This window comes from Epinephelus fuscoguttatus, linkage group LG13 (assembly GCF_011397635.1).
Source record: "Epinephelus fuscoguttatus linkage group LG13, E.fuscoguttatus.final_Chr_v1".
Taxonomy (NCBI): Eukaryota; Metazoa; Chordata; class Actinopteri; order Perciformes; family Serranidae; genus Epinephelus; species Epinephelus fuscoguttatus.
Window position 1 is genome coordinate 7,700,141 of NC_064764.1, and position 24,235 is coordinate 7,724,375.

Below are 24,235 nucleotides of genomic sequence, written 5' to 3' on the forward strand. Positions count from 1 at the left end.
CAGTAAAATCATTGGCCAAGTCACATGTAGGGTTCGGTGCCAGAACCCAGTGCCAATGTGGCACCAGTTTACACCCAGCACCTACTGGTCCGAATCACAGAACAGGTTCTGCTGCCTCATTTCGATGACTGATTACGTGTGTAGCGAGTGTGTGGCCGAGAGAGCGTGTGTTTGAGGGTGATGCATGACAGAGAGGCTGCCGCGTCTGGAGCAAAGAGAATGAAGTGAAACCTAGCAGTGCAATGTGTGTGTAGTTTAGCCTATTTGTCAGTGAATAAATGCTGCAACTCCTCAAGACCCAAAACAAAGTGTCTTGCCTGCCTCCTGCTGATTAAAGTGAAAGAGGTTAGTCTTGAAATTAGTGAGCAAAGTTAGTCTCCCTTAACTTGGACTGTTAAGGTGGACCAACTATTCTCATTGAAGTGACAATTTAAGCTACTCCTTAATAGATAATAGAAAAATGTCTGGCTGCTGAGTCCATTCAGCCATTCTTGAATTTGCACTTTTTTTAGTTCCGGTTCAGGCACTATTTAGGCACCGGTACTGTTTTAAAAGTAAAGTTTTTGCAACAGAATCAGAAAATACCCAAACGATACCCAGCCCTAGTCACATGAAAGGCAAAACTGATAAGGAATCCACTTATCAATTGTTTTTTAAAATCTGACATACAGGTCTTCAAAAGTTAGGAGCAAGCGTTTACGTTTTTTAAACAGTATTTCACTTGCAGTAAATAAACTTAATTCAAGTTTAACTGCTTCTTGCTCATGCACTTTGACCTTTTATTGTATTTTCTATTGTGTGTGTGTGTAATTCAAACTTTTAATGCCTTCTATAGTCTCCTTGTTTGCTAAAAGGAGTGTCCTCTTGTGGGACACTAAAGATCTAAACTGAACTGACTGAACTCAGTAAAATCAAATGATAACCTATTCAAACTTATTCAAGTAAATCAACTGTATTTGAGCAAGAAGATGAAAAACTGGCATTGAAGTATTTGTGATATATTTTGTTGCTGTTGTGTCTGTGCTTTCCAATGTTTTAATTCTTGTGGAATTTGTATCGACTGTGTGTGTGCATGTGAGTGAGTGTGCATGTGCACTGAAACATGGTTCCATGTGTATATGAGGTAATGCATGAAGTGCTGAAAGTGAATGCCAGTGTAATCAGAGGTTAAATCAGTGTGTGTTTCTACACAAGTCTCTGCATGAGTCACACTTTCGAAGCAGTTGAGGTAATACTTTTGAATTCTGAACTAAAGGAGAAAAACAGCCTCTTGGTTACCTTATTCAGCTGGAATGTCTGTCGCAAAGCGAGTCTGGAAGAATTTATCTCCATACTATAGTATTACCAAACACATGCTGAAGCTGCTCAGGGTGAATAGTTTGACTCTAAAACACTACATCCATCATATGATAAGCACTGCTATCTGAAATTTGTGACTCAGCATTTGACAAATACAGTTGATATCAGTGATAATAGGTCGTTTTTCCTGCCTGTCTTTACATTGGCAGAGAATCCTGACATCCAGCTTAAGTGTTCCTGTATACCTAAGAGAACTGGAATAGATGCTGTCCCTGATTTGTTGCTTCCCTTGACATTTTAATCCCCCTAAAACCATATTTACTTTCAGCTGAACTGCACATTGAATTACACCAATACATAAATATGATTCAATCAATCAATCAATTTTATTTATAAAGCCCAATATCACAAATCACAATTTGCCTCACAGGGCTTTACAGCATACGACATCCCTCTGTCCTTAAGACCCTCACAGCGGATAAGGAAAAACTCCCCAAAAAAACCCCTTTAACGGGGGGAAAAAAACGGTAGAAACCTCAGGAAGAGCAACTGAGGAGGGATCCCTCTTCCAGGACGGACAGACGTGCAATAGATGTCGTACAGAACAGATCAACATGATAAATTAACAGTAATCCATATGACACAGGGAGAGAGAGAGAGAGAGAGAGAGAGAGAGAGAGAGAGAGAGAGAGAGAGAGAGCGAGAGAGAGATATGCAGGTAATGACAGTATCTTACAACAACATTAATGGAAGTAATAATATTATAGTTATAGTTCTGGTTACTGCGGTACAATATGTTGAAAGTATGTATTAATACCTGGCAGTATACATGTGTGACAATAATCATATGTGTATAATAACAGAAGAAGTATGACTAATGACTAATGATGGCAGCAGCAGCAGGAGGCATCTGGCGGGACCACGGCAGCAGCACAACCACACACGTCACGCTGTCCAGGCACCGCTGTGATATGAGTTAATCTGAGAGACAGTGGAGCACAAAGGCTCCGGAGAAGAAGCCGAGTTAGTGACATCCAGAATGGCCGGGTTAGCTAGATGCAGTAATAGAATACGAGAGAGAGAGAGAGAGAAGGAGAGAAGGGGCCCGGTGTATTATAGAGGGGTCCTCCGGCAGACTAGGCCTAAGTCAGCCTAACTAAGGGCTGGTACAGGACAAGCCTGAGCCAGCCCTAACTATAAGCTTTATCAAAGAGGAAAGTCTTAAGTCTAGTCTTAAATGTGGAGACGGTGTCTGCCTCCCGGACCATAACAGGAAGATGATTCCACAGGAGAGGAGCCTGATAGCTAAAGGCTCTGGCTCCTGATCTACTTTTGGAGACTTTAGGGACCACGAGTAACCCTGCGTTCTCAGAGCGCAGTGTTCTGGTGGGATAATATGGCACTATGAGCTCTCTAAGATATGATGGAGCTTGACCATTTAGAGCTTTATAAGTTAACAGTAGGATTTTAAATTCAATTCTGGATTTTACAGGGAGCCAGTGCAGAGAAGCTAAAACAGAAGAGATATGATCGCGTTTCTTAGTTCCTGTTAGTACACGTGCTGCTGCATTCTGAATTAGCTGGAGAGTTTTTAAGGACTTACTAGAGCTACCTGATAATAGAGAGTTACAATAATCCAGCCTTGAGGTAACAAAAGCGTGGACCAATTTTTCTGCATCTTTTCGGGTCAGGATAGGCCTAATTTTCGCAATATTACGCAGATGAAAAAATGCAGTCCGTGAGGTTTGCTTTAAATGAGAATTAAAAGACAAATCTTGATCAAATGTTACTCCGAGGTTTCTTACGGTAGTGGCAGGGGCCAGAGCAATGCCATCTAGAGAAACTATGTCATCAGATAAAGAGTCTCTGAGTTGTTTGGGGCCAAGAACAATAACTTCAGTTTTGTCTGAATTTAACATCAGGAAATTGGTGCTCATCCAAGTTTTTATGTCTTTAAGGCAATTATGGAGTTTAGTTAATTGATTGCTTTCTTCTGGCTTCATTGATAAATACAACTGAGTATCATCCGCATAACAATGGAAATTTATAGAGTGATTTCTAATGATGTTACCTAACGGAAGCATATATAGAGTAAACAGGATTGGTCCGAGCACAGAACCTTGCGGAACTCCAAAACAAACTTTAGTACGTAAGGATGGTTCATTGCGAACGCGTCAACAAATTGAAAACGATCAGATAAATAAGATTTAAACCAGCTTAGTGCTGAACCTTTTAAGCCAATTAAGTGATCCAGTCTCTGCAGCAGAATTTGATGGTCAATTGTGTCAAACGCCGCACTAAGATCTAATAAAACAAGTACAGAGACGAGTCCTTTGTCTGAAGCAATCAGAAGGTCATTTGTAATTTTAACTAGAGCTGTCTCAGTGCTATGATGCACTCTAAATCCTGACTGAAATTCCTCAAATAAATTATTATCCTGGAGAAAATCACACAGCTGGTCTGCGACTACTTTCTCAAGGATCTTTGACATAAAGGGAAGATTAGATATTGGTCTATAGTTGGCTAACACCTCTGGATCCAGGGTGGGCTTTTTTAGTAGAGGTTTAATTACAGCTACCTTAAAAGACTGTGGTACATAGCCTGTTAATAAGGATATATTGATCATATCTAATATATGAGTGTTAACTATAGGTAAGACCTCCTTAAGTAGCCTAGTTGGGATGGGGTCTAAGAGACACGTTGATGATTTGGATGAAGAAATCACTGCAGTCAATTCTTGAAGAGAAATTGGGGAGAAGCAATCTAAATATATATTAGATTTTACAGCTGTGTTTGAGGTTAGATAGGTACTATCTGAGGGCAGGAGGTCATGAATTTTGCCTCTAATAGTTAGAATTTTGTCATTAAAAGCTCATAAAATCATTACTGCTAAGGGCTAAGGGAATACAAGGCTCAATAGAGCTCTGACTCTCAGTCAGCCTGGCTACAGTGCTGAAAAGAAACCTGGGGTTGTTCTTATTGTCTTCTATTAGAGCTGAGTAATAGTTTGCTCTGGCATTGCGGAGGCCCCTCTTATAAGTTTTGAGACTGTCTGTCCAGATTAAACGAGATTCTTCCAGTTTGGTTAATCGCCAATTCCTTTCAAATTTTCATGATATTTGTTTTAACTTACGGGTTTGAGAGTTATACCAAGGAGCGAACTTTCTTTGCTTTTAACTTCTTTTTAAGAGGAGCTACAGAGTCGGCGTTGTTCGAGCGAGCCTACGGTGCTATCAACAAAATGATCAATTCGGGAGAGGTTAAAGTCGGCACGGAAACCTCTGTTACTGAAGGTATTGGTATTGAATTTAACGAGAAGTAATCTTTTCCTTAAGTTTTGCGACAGCACTATCTGATAAACATCTAGTATAGTAACTGTTGCTGAGTGGCGTGTAATCGAGTAAAAAGAAATCAAAAGTAATCAGATAATGATCCGATCCGGGATTCTGTGGAAAGACTTTTAGGTTATCAATTTCAATTCCATACGTCAGAACTAGATCAAGGGTATGGTTAAAACAATGAGTAGGTTCATGTACACCCTGACTGAAGCCAATGGAGTCTAATAATGAGATAAACGCGGTAGCCAGGAGTCATTATCAACGCCGACATGAATGTTAAAATCGCCTACAATAATAACTTTATCTGATTTAAGAACTAAACTGGATAAAAACTCTGAGAATTCAGATAAAAATTCAGAATACGGGCCAGGAGCACGGTACACTATAACAAATAAAAGTGGCTGCGAGGTTTTCCAGGTCGGATGTAAAAGACTAAGAACGAGGCTTTCAAATGAATTATAATCTAGTTTAGGTTTAGGACTGATTAACAGGCTAGAGTTAAAAATGGCTGCAACTCACCCTCCTCGGCCGCTGCCTCGAGGAATGTGGGTATTATTATGACTGGGAGGAGTGGACTCATTTAGACTAACATATTCATCTGGACACAGCCAGGTTTCAGTGAGACTGAGTAAATCAATATGATTATCTGATGTTAATTCGTTTACTAACACTGCTTTAGACGATAGAGACCTGATATTTAACAGTCCGCATTTAATTCTTCTGTTTTGTCTTTCTGTCACAGAAGAGGTTTTAATTTTTATGAGGTTGTTATGCACAACTCCTCTTTGTTTAATTTTAGATTTAGATAATTTAGGCGGTCGGGGGACAGACACCGTTTGTATAAAACTATTAAAACTATGGCTGGGTAACTGAACTAGAAGCTCAGAGAGGCGTTTAGGACTGCGACTCTGAGTCCTGATCTCAACTCTGGGTTGTCAGAGATTTAAATTACTAATAAAGTTTGCCAGGTTCCTAGAAATGAGAGCAGCTCCATCCAAAGTGGGATGAATGCCGTCTCTCCTAATAAGACCAGGTTTTCCCCAGAAAGTTTGCCAATTATTAACAAAACCCACATCGTTTGCTGGACACCACCTGGACAGCCAGCGGTTAAATGATGACATGCGGCTAAACATGTCATCACTGGTCAGATTTGGGAGGGGTCCAGAGAAAACTACGGAGTCCGACATCGTTTTTGCATATTCACACACCGAAGCAATATTAATTTTAGTGACCGATTGATTGAGTGATTTCATTTTAAGTTTTACTGTGTCAGATTAAGTTTAGTTTAATTTTGTTTTAGCTTGTAAACTGCTGAATCTTTCCCACTCCCTCTCAGTTTTGTGCGTTTGCTGCTCAATGCTGCAGTCATTTTTGCTGGTGCAGGTTAAGCATTAAAGCTGCCCTGCAAAAAATAAAAAAATGAAAAATAAAAACACAGGTCCAGTGTGTAGGATTTTTATTGGCGTTAAGCGATGAGGTTGCACAACTGACACTTCTTCTACGTGCTAAGCATGTGGGAGAACAAGGGTGGCCAACAGAAAAATGCAGAAAAGCAAAAATGGGAATGGCCCTATCTAGAGCTACTGTGTGGTTTGTCCTTTCTGGGTTACTGTAGAACAACATGGCAGACTCTGTGGTAGAGGACCCACTCTGCATTATAGATTTAAATCCCTCCAGACTTTCGCAGGCTGTTTTTGTGATAGTCGCAGCCTGAAAAGCCTGACTTCAAGGCAGCTTATTTTAAAAATTGCAGTGCATGTTGCAATATTGTTAGCCATTTTTTCTATCATAATAACAATAAAAAAAAAATAAAACAATGTTATTTATAGAAATTAGTTATATAGGATGCACATCATGGTATGGTGCATTTTCAGAGCCAATATTGGCATAAAATAAAACAAATATTTAAAAAAAAATATATATTTTTTTATTACATTCATCAGAACAGGAAGATCAAATTTAAGAGGCAACAGCGAGGTTGACGAGGATTACAGTTAAGGTAGACACTGCAGTAGTGTTAGCATCAGTGGGTTAATGTGTCCAGTGTTCTAAAGTGACTTGTTAAATTTCATTGTGTGAATGAAATGAAAAGTAGTCTTGCTATGAAAGATGTTAAATTTCACCTGCCCTGTGCTGCAGGAAAGGAGGCCACTCAGGGTTAGCTGCAGGGGGCCTTATGTGTTTGTATTACAGCGCTGCTCACACAAACACTGAAATGGTTCGACTCAGTCATTAAACCTGTTAATAAATGTTGGGTAACACTAGCCATCTGATGCTAATAGTGATCTCCGTCACTGTGTGTGACTCTGTCCCAGGCACAGCAGTAGTCTCACAACCTCTCGGACTGAAAAAATTCAGCTAACACAGAAGTGCTAAAAACTGCAGTTCTTTGAATGGCCATATGAGGCTACTTCTGGAAGCCAGTCAATCCCCATAGACCCTCATTTTAAAATGGCCACCTTTACAGCAGAAATAAACATGTTTACAGCCTGATACAAAAACGGTTTTGGTCTCTATGGCTAATTTCCCCCTTCATGACAACCGCATGGAGGAAACATTTTTATATGACTCAGCTGTTTACATTTTATTAAGAATGAAAGTTGCACACAATTAAGTCTGCTGATAGTGTCCTCTGCTTCTCAGTCAGAGTCAAAAACACAACGATTCTTATTTTCAGGTGATTATAAACCAATAAAAAGAATTATGAATATCGTATAGGCTAACATTTCTGCAAATAGACACCCCTACATCCTACACACTGGAACTTTAACAATGGATCAGATGACTATGTATGATGCAAAAGGTGCCTAACAGAGAATTAAAACCTAACTCTGCAGCTCTATTCAGCTAAAAGAGCTCCTCAGCCTTCTTTGAAAGTTTTTCAGCTCTCCTCTCTACTCAAATTTCTTTGCAGTTGCAGCAGTTTTCAGCTAAAAAGTTTTGATAAACTTATACGCTACATGCTCAGCACCAGACTGCAGACAGACAAAGTTAGCAGCCAGCTGGTAAACATAGTGGACCATTTAGCTTGTAAAGGGACCGTTGTTTTACTTAGGAGCTGGTGAAGACCAAAACAGAGCTAAAAGGAGAGTGAATATTGGACTGATATTATATATATCAGCTGGCCAACTCCAAATGAATGTAAATGTTTCTCTGTGTGTGCTGGATGTTTATATAAATAAAGACATTTGCCATGCCAACTTCATTAAGTGAGAATGTTATGTTTTCAGCTTGTTCTGCTGCCCTGAAGTGGCTAAAAAAAATCAAATAGTGCAGTTTTGTTGTGAGTGGGATTGCTGAGGCTAGCTGGAAATAACTTTTTTGTCAAAAACATCTGTGAAAAATCTCAAGAGTAGAGCTAAAGCTAAGGTAGGGCAACTCAGCACCTCCCTTAAGGTTCCAAGAATTCCTGTGAAATTAAAAATGACTGGGCAAAAATGCCTCTGATAATTAGGAGCAACTCTGCAGCCAGCTGTAGACAGGCCCAACCCAAACACACACCACTGTGTGTGCTGCTAAAAATGGTACACAATCCAGCATTTTCAAAAGATGCTGGTTGGAGGATCATTCTCTTCTTCAAGGCCTTTCAGCAGTGGGAGAAAGTGTAAAGGAGTGTGGGATATTTGAGAGATGGCTGTGCATGTGTCCATGCATGTGTGTGTGGATCTGTGTGTGTGTATAGATGGAAAAGTGTGTTTAACTGTGTGTGTTTGCACATTTTTATGCACGAGAGTGCCTGTTTTGCCCGTGCGTGCTAATGAGTGTGAGGCAGGAGATTATGCGTGCGTCTCTAAGGGAACGGGAGTCTGTTCCCAGGAGCTGTAGTGCCTGAGCTGAGGGGGGTATGTGTATACCCTGACCCCAGCTTTTGGGGGTCCCGGTTGCCTGTCTGAAACCATTTCCTTTCTTTGTGGCCCATTTGAGAGCCAGAAGTGTGACACGAATGTGAAGGACCGGGGCCATTTGCATGGGTCCTGCAACACGTTGAAACAGAAAATAATCAGTGAGGGCCACATCTCTGAATGTACTGGCAGGGTCGCCTTTAACTCTCTAATACTGAGTCCCCCACCCCCATGCTTCTCCCTGTCACCCATATCTCCCCAAGCGACTCCCCATATACTCCAGCCACCCCCTAAACAATAAACAAACTCTGAGCGCCGGGTGCATTGCTAATGATGGGAAACAATTAAGGGCTCACAAAAGGGAGTGCCCTGCTATATTGCTCTGTGCCGTATTTACATAGTATTTTGGGGTTAAATGACTGGAGCCTGGATTTCTGGTGAGGGCAAGAGGACTAAAATAGACCGGCCTGCTCAAGAGATCTTCCTTTTGTGTGGGTTTGTAAAGAAGGATGTGTTGGACTACAAACCACTCCAGTGATATTGGGAATTAAACCCTCAAAGTAGAAGGAATTTCATTTTGAGTATCCCCATGCACAATGTACCCCTCGAACCTTGTTTTACCCAGTCTACCCCCCAGAAATAAGAGAATTACAAATGTGCAAACAAGACAAGTGGCATACCGGTGGATGACTGGACCCCCCCATCATCCGTCCTACTGGATAAGCTCTGGTGTGTGAATGGGTAGAGGCTGGGAGAGTGTGAGAAGGCTCAGGAGTGGCCAAAGAGGCCACTGAATAGACTCCTAGATTGAGACATTCTGCCTGTTTAACACAGATGTGTATAGGTGTGTGTGTGTGTGTGTGTGTGTGTGTGTGTGTGTGTGTGCGTGCGTGCGTGCGTGCACGTGCATATGAAAGAGGCAGAGAGTGAAAGCATAAATTAAGTCCTATACAGACATGGAATATGTAACATTGCTAACACTGTAAATGTGTTGTTTTTTTTCATTTAGGTGTGTGTGAATGAAGAATTTAGATTCTTTACTCAAGTAGAAGTACTAATACCACACTGTAAAACTGTTAAAAGTAAAAGTACTGCATTGAAAATGTTAATAAGGTAAAAGTACCTAAGAAAGTATTGTACGTATAATCAAGACAATGTACTCAGAGTACTAAAAGTTAAGTTCTCAAAGCAGATAACTGTCCACTGTGACGATTATATCACTATATATGATGTCATTACATTATTATTACTCATGTATTAGTGTAATCACAGGATTTTACTGTCACTTGAAATCTGTCCCCCTCATGTCAATGCAATATCTCAGGAGGAAGTTCTTCAAATTTGGCACAAGCGTCCACTTGGACTCAAAAATGAACTGATTAGAATTTTGTGGTCATAGCTCAAGGTCACTGTGTCCTCACATGGCCATAACTGAAGAATTCATACACTAATCATGACGAAACTTCACACAATTGTCTAATAGGATAAAAATGATGGGAATTTATATCTAAAAGGTCAAAGGTCAACTTCACTGTGACATCATAATATTCTGTAATGTAATGTAAATGCTGTCCTGGCCATTACACAACATCATAACAGAAGGGGAGACATTTGATCAGATACTGAATTGGTGACACTAATCTTGAGTGCCCACCTTGCGGCTGGGGGTGTGACATTGTGTGTAAGCATTCATATTTTCACAGACATGTATGTAAACTGTAACTGCAACTTGATGGCTGTGCAGAGACATACAACCACAAGCCTGTAATTCTTCCTTGTTTGTACAAGATTGTACAGATCTTCTGTGCTGCTGGGGGGGAGAAGTGTGTGAAGCATCCATGTTTTCACAGACATAGATATAAACTGTAAGTGCAACTTTATTCAAGAAATTATTTACATTATGGATTCATCAAAAGATAATTTTTTTCAAAAATCAATTGTCTGGTGTGAGAAGTGCTACAGTGACACATTTGCAATGATTGCTTTTTCCAACTAATACTGCAAAATTAAAATTAGTTAACTAATTAAATGAAAAATTATTTAACTGATCATAATAGTTTTCAATTAATTTTCTGTCAATCAACTAATCGATTCAGCTATACTTCTATAAGTACCTCAAATGTGTACTAAAGTACATTACTTGAATAAATGTGCTTAGTTACCTTCTACCACTGCTTAAAGCTTTACTCAGAAATGACTGAATCATTATGGAAAGAGCTACAGTACTCATGCAGTATTAGCCATGTGGTACTGGGAGGTGAAACCAGCTGTGAATCAAAAAGTTGCAGTATGGCTTTTACAACTTATTTTGCCATTGAAGCCTTAATTATGACTATTGTTAGCCCAAAAAACCTTATCCTTCATTAACCGGATATTTCTGCTGCATATTTTATGTTGACAGTGCAACAATCAACATTGTTTCATAATGCAGAAACAATGCAACATACAGTTAGTTTATGTCTTTTCCCAAATATCTGTGTGGTATTTGCTTCCAAAACAGATTAGTTCATTGCAGGCTAAAACTCTTATTCTTGTGGTCTTAATGACTGTTTTGGATGATGTGGTTAGAGAGTAGAAACTTTGACAAAAGCAATTAAAAGGGTGTTGCTCTAAAACATGCCTGCGGCTGGGTCAGATTCATTCTTCTGGCTTTTATGTTGACAGTTGACTCCTGAACAGCGTGGAGGTGAAACCAGAGGATTGTTATTTGGTCAAAACACAGCTTGTGCACCATCTCATTCCAGAGGTATCAATTCCCACAAAGTGGTGTCCCTTTGACAGAATAGAGAAATGTTTGAAGTCCCCCTTCAAACACAGAATTTCTGACTGACAGACACTTATCCACAATTACTGCTCACACTCAGAGTGCCATTAAACCCACTTATCACCCCTTTCCAATCCCTTGAAATCCATATCGAGATTCCCAACCCAGCAGGTGCCAGCCGGAGCCTTGGCATGGCGGCGCCTTGGTTAACACCCTGTGTGGATGCCAGGCAGAGACCTCCAGCCTTCCCCAGAAAAGCCCCCTTGCCAACATGGCGCGTCCTGCACAGCCATGGTCATTATTTCAGCGTAACTAGATTAAGCTAATCATGTTATGTAGTGGTAAGGCGTAGCCGGGAGATGGAATGAAGGGTCGGCTGTCCTGCTGTTGCCATGTGGCTCTGAAATACAAACACTGAACTGTCACATAGAGCTTGATAAACACCAGAGTTAATGTAAGCCTATTTGAGATTCTAAACCTCCAAATGAGCTCATGAACCACCAATTTTAAGAATCTGTAATGTATTGACAATATACATCATTCAGATCACATCCTATCCTAAGAATCTCAATGGTTTTCAAAGATTTTTGAAAGGTCTCTGTAAACTAAGATACACTGAGATTTTTGTTTCACACCTTTTTGTTGCTAGAAGTCTATTTATTGTAGCTGACTTGTCTTCTAGCACTGCCATGAGGTTGATATTTTTGTTTTTATGTCTCTGGCAAAAGCTGTGGCCAGAGGCATTATGTTTTTGGGTTGTCCATCCATCTGTCCGTCCCATTCTTGTGAATGCAGTATCTCAAGAACACCTTGAGGTAGTTTTTCAAATTAGGCACTACTGTCCACTTGGACTCAGGGAAGAACAGATTAGATATTGGTGGTCAAGTGTCAAACATCAAGGTCACTATGACCTTGCATCTGTCTCATTCTCTTGAACGTAATATCTCACAATGCCTTGAGGGAATTTCCTTAAATTTAGCACACACATCCACATGATGAACTGATTAGAAGTTGGTGGTTGAAAGTCAAAGGTCAAGGCCACTGTGACCTCACAAAACATGTTTTTGGCCATTGTTTGGAAATGTTTGTCATTGTCGTAACTACTGTATGAATTCTTAAGTTTTGGCCAAAAAACTTATAAAATTCATACAGTATCCAAAACATCAAAGGTCAACTTCACTGTGACATCATAATGTTCTGCAAAAATCTTTTCTGGCCAATACTCAACATCATAACTTAGAAACAGAGCGGGACACATTTGGTCAGATACTGAATTGGTGACACTAATCTTGGGTGTCCACATTGATCCTGTGCCATCGGGTGCAAAGTGTATGTGAAACATTCATGTTTTCACAGACATGGATGTAAACTAAGTGCAACCTGACTGGTGCATAGAGGCATACAACCTTGAGTCTAGTTTATTGACATGTCTCACCCATCTCAGATGGCTTGCATAGAGTTAGGCTGGTGAATCGTAATAACTTTGGTGAACCTGGTGCCATCAAAATTTTATTTTGTCCAGTTATTGCATTTATGACCAGTCACCTTCATAACTAATGACATTCATATCAACCTCAGCTGTACTTTGTGTGTGGGGCTAGAAAACAAATGTTAACATGCTAAGTTGCTAACACACTAAACTCAGATGGTGAATGTGGTTAACATTACACCTGCTAAAAATCAGCATATCAGGGTTGTAATTTGGAGCATGTTAGCATGCTGATGTTCATGTGTAGCTCAAATCAATGATGTGCATAAATAAAGCCTCACGGAGCTGCTAGCATGACTGTAGACTCTTAGTGTTGTTCTTTAAGTACCCCAATTGTGTCTGAAGTCCATTAGGGGTAGCTGAGATCTTCCTCTGTCAGTCTCCTTTAATCTCAAAACATAAGCCCCTTTTACACTGCCTCTTCAGGGTGGGATTTCACGCTGTTGTGCCGCCTCGCTTTTTTCTATAAAAGGTATAATCGTGGAAAGTGGGGACGGACTTCTCTCACCTTTAAGCCAGCATCAGAGGTAGTAACAGCACTGAAACTATGTCTGTATAAATGGGACAGCCAGCCAGACACTGTTGTGTTACATGTCACGCCCATCATGCCTCTTTTGATAACATGATGTTGGCATGCTGTCTAAAATCATACATGAGAGCTGTATGATGTTGCAGTTGATTGAGTCTGTGTAAAAATGTAAAGGCAGTATGAAGAAGGGACTTTGTATCAGCCCTATCTCTGTGTAAAATGGTCTATAGTCTTAAACACTTTTTAAATATACATGAAGTGAGATTAAGGTTTCTTTTTTTTTTTTTTAATACAAACAAATACAAACAAACCCAGATCAGACCTTTCTTAGTTTTCAAAGAAATTCACTGTGGAAAAAAAGTTCCCTCAACTAAAAGTTGCCTGAAGTTGCTGGAGTACCCCTTAAAAGCAGCTGTGTTAAAGTGAGATGATGAAATATGATTCAGGAAGTCCAGTTTGAGTAATATATCTATGGATCTGAAGGCTTACCAGATGGCTTATTTTGGATCCCACTGCTTTTCTTGTGGGCTGGTACTAGCCCTTACTACAGTATGATCTCTTTGCCCTAGCCCTGTCCGTCTCCGACCTCAGCATGTCGATGTGACAAGTACTTGCCAATCACAGTACAATAGGGCGGTACTTGCCAAGAAAAGCAGTGGGATCCATAATATTGTTTTTCAGATACCAAACATTGCATAGTGGTTAAAATACTATCAGAGTCATATTAATGATCATTTTACCTTTTGTCATGACAATCACCAGATACAAAATGTTACAAAAGAATCTGTTGAAACTGTTACCTTTTTGGAAATGAAGTCACATTGCATTGAGGCAAAAGTTAATACACGACCCTGAGACGCAGAGCTTATGTCTGTGTAAACTTGGCTGTGGTCACTAATTTGGATCCACTTCCAAAAACACTCAATCTGACAATTTCAATCAATCCGACTACCTGCCTGGTAAACACCAGTGTGTTTGAAAGTCCATGCCCACTGTAATACATGTTCATCATACATCATCATCATACAACTGCTTTCACAGGCTGAGTTTTCTGACTACCAGTAAACTGTATTTTATATAACAACATGTGACGTGTAATGAGACTGCATCTTCCACATCTGGACCCATATGAAGGATTCAGTATGAAGGCTGTTAATTGGATCCTGCTCTGCCTGGAAATAAGACATCATGGGAAACAGATACAGGGCTTTCCTTCTGCTAACTCAGTTCCTTGTGCTAATAACAGAGGAGAGGACAGTCAGTGAATTGAGGAGTGAGGAAAGTCCAACAGATACTCAGTCTGGTTTATCATTCAAGTGTTAGGTCTGTACTGTGATTGCACACCCTAAGCCGCTTTTCCAACACGTTGCCTTTTAGGATTGATGAGAAGAAGAAAAAAAGGTGTCATTAGTGGTCATATGTTACTGTTAAGTCACTGTGGTTGTTAGTCTGGGAATTCTTTCAGAAAGGGAGCTGGTATTTTCCTTGCCACGCTTTGATATTCTACGGTCTCCCCATATGAAAATTCCTGCGAGTAGTCCCCCCAATATGCCAACCACATGGCCAATTTTAGCCCTGTCCAGCATGCACACACACACTTAATGGAAGCCTCATGGCTGGATGCCATCCCAAACTGGCACATCTTGCCTTGAAAACACATCCACTTTTTCTCTTAAATCCCTGTATAGAGCATTTGCACATTCTGGGCATTAGGTACATTAAAGACAGAAGTTTTAGAAATGTTAATGTATTGGAAGTCTTTATAATGTTGCCTCTGTGTCTCTGGTGTTTGATTGTGTATTGGTAGTACTTCACATTCTTTAACTATCACAGTCAAACCAAAGGCAAATATTATGGCAAATTAATTTTTCATTCCATTCTTTGTCTCACTAATGCTGACTCTGTTAATTGGTTAATTAAACGTTACGATAAATGCCATTCCACTGTATCTGATGCAATATATAAAACTGTGGTGGCTAAGTACTTTTACAACATAATAACTATATTATTGAATTTTGGTGAGGTTGTCTGGCTTACAGCGGGATTAATTGGACCACTACCCCCATAGGGCTGAACCTCATAGTAAAAATGGCGGCCAGCTGAGCAAATATGCCACAAAAATGATGTCACATTTCCCCATGGTTGGTCATTATTGGCAAATGGAAACATGATGCAGGTTTCTCGTAAACTCACGGCAGGAAACAGTCAAACTTCCAAAGCTTGACTTTTCTGTTTGCGCTCCAGAATTGCTGATGCCAAGTTTACAAAGCAGACAGGAAAAGGACTGGGGGGGTAAGATGATATACAGCAGAGGAAAAACAGCAGGCTGCGGACAGACACAGAGGGATGTTTAACCGGGGCGGGGAGCGCTGTCAGGGAGTTTCTCCAAAGAGTTGCGTAACACACCTGCAAGGAGGGAAATGAGATGCCATGACCAAAGTTTGGAAAGGGGGGGGGGTTGGGGGGGGGGTGAAAGTAAGAAAGGAAATAACAGAGATTAGGCTGTGTTCTCTTTTTCCTAGTCTTTGTTCTGCTACCTTAAGCCCCTTACAACCTTACTTCCTGGGTGGACTTTAGACTAGGGGTCATGTCTGAGGTGAATGTGAGCAGGAATGTGTGTAATTTATTTGTTTGGCCAGGTGTTAATTTCACATATTGCAAATTAACTAATGTTTCTTTGTGTGTGAAACACCTGCTCTTGAAAAGAAAAGAAAAGAAAAGAAAAGAAAAGAAAAGAAAAAAGCTAAAGAAGGGTTCAAAGCAACTCACACCACCTGGACTCATTGAAGTCCCATCAGGTCACAACATTTTAACACTAACATTCAACCTTTTCTCTTTTCTTTTTTTATCTGCAGCCAGAGGAGTTGGAGGCTCTTCATTCCCATACGTTCAGGGTGAAGACTTTCAAGAAGGCCAAGCACTGCAGCGTTTGTAAACAGACCATCAGCCAAGACGGACTCATCTGCCGAGGTCAGTCACCTGCTCTGAAACGCTCATTTTTGGGACTTCATGTTGCAACTGTTTTTATGGTGGTCCCAGACCCCCCTTTGAATGTTGTGTTTGCTGACCTTTTGCAGTCTAACTTCTCACCTTGGTGGACTGACGTACAGGGACCATATTCACAAACATTATAAGAATACTCTCAGAGAGCTCCTAACTTGGCCTAAAAAAATAGTAGTAAGGAGTCCTAGCTTAGGAGTTATTTAGAAAAGTTCTCAGAGCAACTCTGAGCAAGGAAGGGACAGAAAGGTTTACCTTAGTGAAGAGGTTGGGTTGACCCTGTTGCTAAGTGTGATGCATTCTTTTAACAGATGTGATTGGTTGTCACAGACACACCCCTTTGTGAGCGTGCATGGTGTGGACACCTAGAGGAAATGAAATGAACTGCTGCCAATGAAAGATTTGTCATTGTTAGTGTGATCACTCTGCTGATGGAAGGTTTAGACAGAACCAAGTCATTACTGCTGCTGTTGCATTTTTCCAGTTTATCAAATATCTTAGTATTGAGATCATTTTATTTCTGGCATTATAGCGTTATGGCGTTGCTGGTGGAAAATGTGTGCGTATACCTGATGAGATCAACCACATATATTACTCTGCACAATCTAATCTGTAGCATTTCATTTACTCACCATCATCCTGTTTTTCACCTTAGGAGCTCTTTTAAGGGCTAAGATGCTTTGAGAATAACTTTTCTCTTAACAAGGACCTAGTCTTAACTTTAAGCAACACATTTGAAACTTTTAATCTGAGAGGGCAGCAAAATGTTGCTTTTCAGCCTGGTGTTGAGTTACTCTTTTAGATCAGAGTCTGTAATTTTTTAAAAATGACTATATGTCCCAGAGCCTCACGGCCACGTAGTCGTTACAGCTGGTCCGCCTAAAAGAATGTCCTTACTTTGTCAATGGAAGCCTTTAGTTGCAGATTTTGTTAAAGCTTTTGTATGCCAAAGATGTGTTGGATCAAAAAGTCTTCAATGTGACAAAACCAAAGAATCCTGCACACAGCTAATCACTTGTATGTACTCATGACTGTTGTCAGTAACTTTTAAATTACACCATTAAGGTACAGTAAGGACTGAATACAAGTGTGCTTTGGCACGTGTGTATACAGTCGCACACTCCCATGCTCGCTTGAGCAGGCATACACACACACACTCATGCACACACACATACGCTTATGCTCTCACTCACAATTTTATTTGTGTTCTATATGTGACTTTTGTGTTGTTTTTGCTTCTTTATTCCATGTTTTTATATTTGTTTGTCTGTTTTTTGCTATGGACTTATTAATATCTCTTTTTAATGCTGATATGGTGAGATTCCCTCTATAAGCCTCTCAGGGTTTTTTAAATCCCACCTGCACAATCTGCTTGCAGTATTCTGTCGGTTTTGTTTGCTTGTTTTTTTCTTTTTTACTCTGCAAAAGCTGAAATCTAAGGACAATTGGTTGACAGCGTGCAGGATTCTGTGGTTTCTTCAAAGTTGTTTGCGGTATTCTATGTAAAAGGCAGTGCAACCTCAAAAAATATCGACTGTCAGATACTTCAATGCAAAAGCCCACTGTAGTCACTTTGTTACCCTTAATGATGCCTTTGTTGTACAGTGTGGTTCTTGTGGTGTCACTGCTGGTAAGTAAAATGTAATTGTAGGGAGGCTGTAACATTTTGACAGTAACCTTCTAGTTTGTAGTTAGAAGCCTCTTGGATATAAAGTCTAATCACATTCTTACTATTTCCAGGGCCTGTTGTTCATATATGAGGTCCAAACTCCCATTTCTGGGAAAGTTTTCTCTGAGCCAAAATGTAATCTGTTATGAATCATTGCTTAGAATTAAAACAAGCAACATAATTTGCATTCAGCAGACTCGTTGTCTAAACTCAATTGTTTGATTACTTCAGTTTCTCCAACCTTGAGCTAAGGCCCACTGAGGGAAACTGCAATAACTGTTGCAACTTGCTGGGACAAGGAAGGCAATATCTGTTACAACATCCATTGCAGGTGTTAGTCATCTGAGGTTACCTGGGGTTGTGTTTGTGTCAGGGATGAGTCAGTGAAGTGACAGAGGAGAGAAAAGAAGCGTCAGAAAGGCTAAAGGTTAACAGCCTCTCAATTTCCCTAATGGTGTTTACTGAAGAGGCAATCAGGTTGACTGATGATGATGAGCGATTTGCATGGTTTGATTGATGCAGTCACCTTAGATACAATAGAATACAATTCACTGTGTCAAGATGTTATGTTGGTTCCTAAACAAATATCACTCTCAATTGTTTTTAGGCTAACATAACTTCATAAGGGACCCAGTATGAAGTAGTATTTTGTGCTTCTTTTGGTTTTTTTTCTATTAAGGTTTTTTTAGTCTACGCAGGTGCCAGTTGGGTGAGATTGAAGCTAAATGTGAAACAACAAACAATAGCAGGAAAGTAACTGAGATTCAGATATAGACTTCAATGCGGTCACCATTTTCCAAACAGTCCCCATGCAGTAAACCTTCCCATCTGCTGATCCAAGTGGGTTGTAACAAAATTGAAGAATATATGACCCTGGTCTGCTCACGAAATTATGTTTCAGTGGAAATGTCTGTTTTCAGACAGATAACGTCAAGTGAAACCATGCGGAAACGGCTGGATGTTTGGTTTGGCACACCAGGGGGGGGAATATTCAGCATGCAGCTTCCCAAACCTGACAGGGGACGGGTAGATGTTTGAAGGGCACAGCTTAGAAAAACAAGAGCATTCTCTGCACATTGGTAAATTTTATGGACGCCATTTGACAGAATGACATTTTGTTCCTGTGCTGTACTGTGTGCATGCTCATTTTGATGCTGATAGACTGGTCAAGTTGACAGCTGTCCTTCAAATAATTTAACACACTCGCTATGATAGTGTAAAGTATGGTCCCATGTGCTCTACCTTTACAGTACATAGACTATAGAGTGGTGCAAGAATGAGTCCTAAAATCCAGAAAAGAGTTCGCAGTTTTACAGTTCCCTCCTGTCAAAGGTTTTGAGAAGTCTGTGTTTAACACAAAGACTTTGATGTTTTGTGCTATGACATGCACTTGTGAATTGTGATGCTTTTACATTTCTTAATAAAGGCAGTTGCTCAAAAGCAAGTAAATGAGACTGCAGAACGTCATCATGCTGATGACGGCTTTACAGCATTGCTGTGGTGGTGACGTTAAATCATGTGACCATGGTGTAGTTTGTTTATAGCCTAACGTTAGCTTTTTACTTCTGATGATTGCATTTACACTCATAAAATCATAAAAATGGTGCAATTCTGTGGAGATTTCTTTGCCATGGAACTTTATTTCTGCAATAATACAACATATGATGGAAAATCCCATAGGCTTTCTGACAAGGGAACTAGGGCGATATTAACTTCCGTGTCTGCCTACAAAAAATTGTCACCCCTGCAGCACTCTACACTTTTTTTTTTTTAATTCATCGAAGGGTAGTCCTGTCGCACATATACACCTGGTGACCTCTGATCTCAGCATCTGATGTGTATGTGTGTGTGTATATATATATGTATATATATATATATATATATATACATGTGTGTGTGCCTTGCTCAGTGGTACCTTAGAGATGGTAATGAGGGAGTGGAATGTGTTTCCCTTTTACTCCCCACAAAGATTTCTTGTGCTAGCCAGGGATCAAAACCTCTGTCAGAATCTTGCCTCCCTAACCTTTAGACCCTTTAATGACCATTACAGTTTGTAGTCAGACATAAACTGTGCTGTTTCTTAACTGAGTTGAGCGTTCACCTGGATTTTTTTCTTCATGTGGCAACATGCCAATCTGAAGAAATTACAGGTTAATATCTTAATGACAGACGATGTCTCGTTACCGCCTCTAGGAATATACATTGTGCTGTAGTCTATGTTTGGAATCCCTGATTGTCCGGGAAGTGTTGGTTGTATAAAACGACTGACTATCAACGCCACCTCCTTTATCTGCAGCGGAAAGAAAGCCTTATATAATCATGCGAATCACCCTCTGCATTTACTCTGCGTCTTACTCTGTGATCTCTCATGTGAGTCCAGATGTTGTTGTTATTCAGTGGGATGTGTATGTCATTAAAGCTTGGCGTTGGTGTTTTGTATTACATGCTCAGTGTGCTACAGGCAGCTTTTTGCAGAAGCATATTTGTATCTAGTGTGACCCCAAAAGTGACTTTGCTGAGCACTTAAACGAGTACCTGTCCTTCAGTCTCTTAGTAAAAGGAATACAGATTCAATAGGGTCTCTTAAATTTATGGAAAATAAATCTTACCATCCCTCCATCCTTACCAAATAGGACAATTGTAAAGAAAATAATCACTGCATTATTAAAGTGATAAAGAGTCAACTAAAGTTCTTCCCCAAAAAAGGATTTTTTGAATTTTGGAGTAAAATGTTGGTTATATTTCAGATAAGTTTCCACAAATTGCACAGGCTGTTGCTATCACTCTGTTCTGGATAAATAATGTTTAGTTGTGTGCAGACAGTCACTTAAATGTTCTCATAAAATGACACAAGACGGCACCTGGGACCATCATTGATTTATGGTGGAAATAAACCCTCATGACAAGGCTGCATTTAAGTCTGTTCTGATTTAATTGACCTCGGTTTGCTTCTCTCTACACAGTCATGTCTGGGTTTGGTCACGTGTACAAGCAAATGGTGTGTGTGTGTGTGTGTGTGTGTGTGTGTGTGTGGTTTAGACGGATTTACGAGGACAACACAAAATGGACAGGAGACTTCTACTGCAGACATCAGCCACTCTCTTTTTTCTTTCCCATTCCCCCCCACACTGATAATAATCTCCTGTCTGCAAATATGAAGCTACAGCCAGCAGACAGTTAGCTTAGCACAAATACTGAAATCGGGGGAAACAGCTGGCCCTGTTCACTAAACAGCATGTTATATCTTGTGAAGTGTGAACAAAACAATATGCCATTTTACAAGGATTCGTGTAGCTTACTGATTAAACAAGATATAACATGTGTATGCCGCTAATGTTGTTAGTGAGCTTTAGAGTTGCTAGATTTAGGGATTTTGTCACTTTCGGACAGAGCCAGCGTAGCTGTGTCCCTGTTTCTAGTGTTGTGCTCAGCCAAGCTAACCAGTTGCTGGCTCTAACTTTATATTTAAGGAGTTATATTGATTTTCTCATCTAATTCTCTTCCAGAAAGTGATTAGGCCTATTTCCAAAAAATGTTGAATGCATCTGGCTGCAGCAGCAGCTTGGAAAATAAGGGTTTACATCCAAAACATAGAGGATTCCTGGTTCAAATCCCGGGGCGGGGGGTTTGAACCCCAGGGGTGGGGGAGCCCTTTTGTGTGGAGTTTGCATGTTATCCCCGTGTAAGCGTGTGTTTTTTTCAGGTAATGCCAAAGACATGCAGGTTAATTGGTGACTCTAAATTGTCCGTAGGTGTGAATGTGAGTGTGAATGGTTGTCTGTCTCTATGTGTCAGCCCTGTGATAGTCTTGCGACCTGTCCAGGGTGTACCTCTCTCCCAGTGTCAGCTGGGATAGGCTCCAGCCCCCTGCACTGAAATACTTCAGCAGTAAACTACGCTGTATCTTAGAGATAGATTCATCAATTTAAAGGGGAACACCACCTAAATTAAGAATGCTATTTCCGTGGCCTTGGAAGGTTCAATCATTATTTGTGAACATGAGATTCTCTCTCAAAGCCAGAAATCACAGAAGTAAGTCTCAAACTTATGATCAAATATAGACTGAATCACAATGTTTATGTATAATAACTTATGAAAATCCCTGCTGAGCAAATGCTGCCTCAGGTGATTGTTTTTAGCCACCGAAAAAAGGCCCTCCTAAAAAAATTAAAACTAGTTTTAGGAGCATTCTATATTTGAGATATTTTCATTTCTTTACCTTACTGTCATTTTACTTGACAGAATGGTGGAGTTGCCAGTCTGTTGGACAACTCTGTTTAACTATGTATCTTAAAAGATGACAGTTATGGCTGGGTATGACAAGAGAAATAAACAACTTTGCCGAACACATATACACATATACTCAGAACATTCCCCTGGTTGCTCTCAGTGTCATTTAGAACATCTTTCCCTAATCATTGTCTATGGAGCAGCTCCAGACTTTATACTCTATGACATCACAGATTTGAGTTTTAATACTGTAGTTTTTGGATTTGAAAGAGAGTTGTTCATGTTTACTAATATTTTTGGACTGTCTTAGACCAGAAGAACAACATGTATGAATTTTAAAGATGGGCGTAGTTACCCTTTAATATTCTGAAAGGAACAATAATCATGATGAAGCCTTACAGGATCCAGCCGCTCCGTCAGTTATACAGTACCTCCCTTCTGCTGCTCTTGTTTACTAACATTCTCCAGTCACATGGTCTCGTAATGACACAAGCACTTGGACTTCCTCTTTCTTTAGCGGTTGCCAGGATACAAGGTGTTAGTTACCTTGACAATAGCATGTTGACGCAGGTCAGGACCGCAGTTTTCCAGTTAAAAAAACAGGCCCTCTGTGGAAGGGTATTTTTGGAGAGTTGGCCCTGAGGGCAGGAACTGGCTTTTATATTCATTCACTGTAATGCTGTTCAGGTTAAATAAATGGTTTGTGTGCAGGGGCAGGTCAGTAGTGTTGTTCCCTTAAAAGGTAAAGAGAATGAAACTTTGGCCACGGATGTTTAAGTGCTTGATTAAGTTTATTAGGACATCTTTTTTGTTTGTAATTGAGTTTTTCTCCCACACCGAATGAAATCACCAGTTAGTTTTCTTCTGTCTCTCACAGCTGCAGCATTTAGCTTGTATAAAGACACTGTACAAGGCCCTTGTAGCTCTAAGAAAAAAAACCAAACCACCTTCAAACGAGTCTACAAAGATTCAGGACTGCTTTTTTGCAAAGGGTGTAGCTCTTGTTCTCTGGGTTTGTTGTTGTTCTGGAGGCGACCACACCTCCACGCCGTCCCATAGGGATCCACTGTAAACACAGCTCTTCAAAGACTGGCTGGAGACACACCACAGTAGCAGGTGTGTGTTTGTGTGAGTTTGTGAGGGAGAGTGAAGGTTATCATAGCTCTGTTCTTGACTGCTGAGTTCATACAACTGGTATGCAGCAAATCTCAGTGAGTATTAAAACACAAACACACATGCAGAATTGGCATAATAGGGCTGTAGTACCATGCACTGATGTTTGTAAGTTGCGAAAACAGCTACTACAATATATAATATACACAGTCTGTGTAGTGTCTTATCACACACGCACACGCACGCACGCAAGCACACACGCACACACACACACACACACACACACACACACACGCACAGATACATTTAAAGTACATATAAAGAACATAGACCCATAGCAATTACTTTAATCACCATTGCTGTAGTGTCTCCTTTGCTTTAGCAGTGGTCATTAGTATAATCAGTGGAGCAGATGGATGAAGATGATCATTGGTTTTCTGTGGATGATGGATAGTGACTGTCTCCCTGTCTAATATCATTATCCTAATGTACTAAACTGACCAGACAATGACTTTCAGTGAGCCCTGCCAGGGGACAGAGGTTCGATCTACTCCATCAGAAAAAATGGAAGAGAAAAATTTGGTGGTGACTTTATACATTTTCAAAATTTAGCTTTTTCTTCCTGCATGCACAAGAACTTCTACACTCTTGCCTGCCTGCATGCCAGTTTCACTATCTGGTAAACTTAACTTGCACACACCTGTGTCACACATATTGTGACTTGTAAGTTTACACAAATCTAACATACTCCCAACAATGGGAGCTCCTGAGCAGTTACAGTAATGCAGTTAGGGTGCCACCTGTTGGATGACTTCAAACATTACAGTTGAAATGTATTTAAGTGTAATTTATGTCTTGGGGCTATTGAATTTAGTTAAATTTATAGTTCAGCTCAACATGTGAAGACGTTTCATGAAGACAAATGGATGCCTACAAATTTAGGGTTGGGATGTAGATGGACC

General features: G+C 40.2%; 1 protein-coding gene across 8 annotated transcripts in view; it reads left to right on the forward strand.

Moving 5' to 3' along the window:
* The window catches only part of tns1b (tensin 1b), a 229,245-nt gene that overhangs the window by 63,195 nt on the left and 141,815 nt on the right, over window positions 1–24,235 (forward strand). For all 8 annotated transcript variants that reach the window (XM_049594652.1, XM_049594656.1, XM_049594653.1 and 5 more), the window contains exon 2: window positions 16,117–16,231. In XM_049594652.1, coding sequence (XP_049450609.1) covers window positions 16,117–16,231 — 115 coding nt within the window. The remainder of the gene's footprint in view (window positions 1–16,116; window positions 16,232–24,235) is intronic.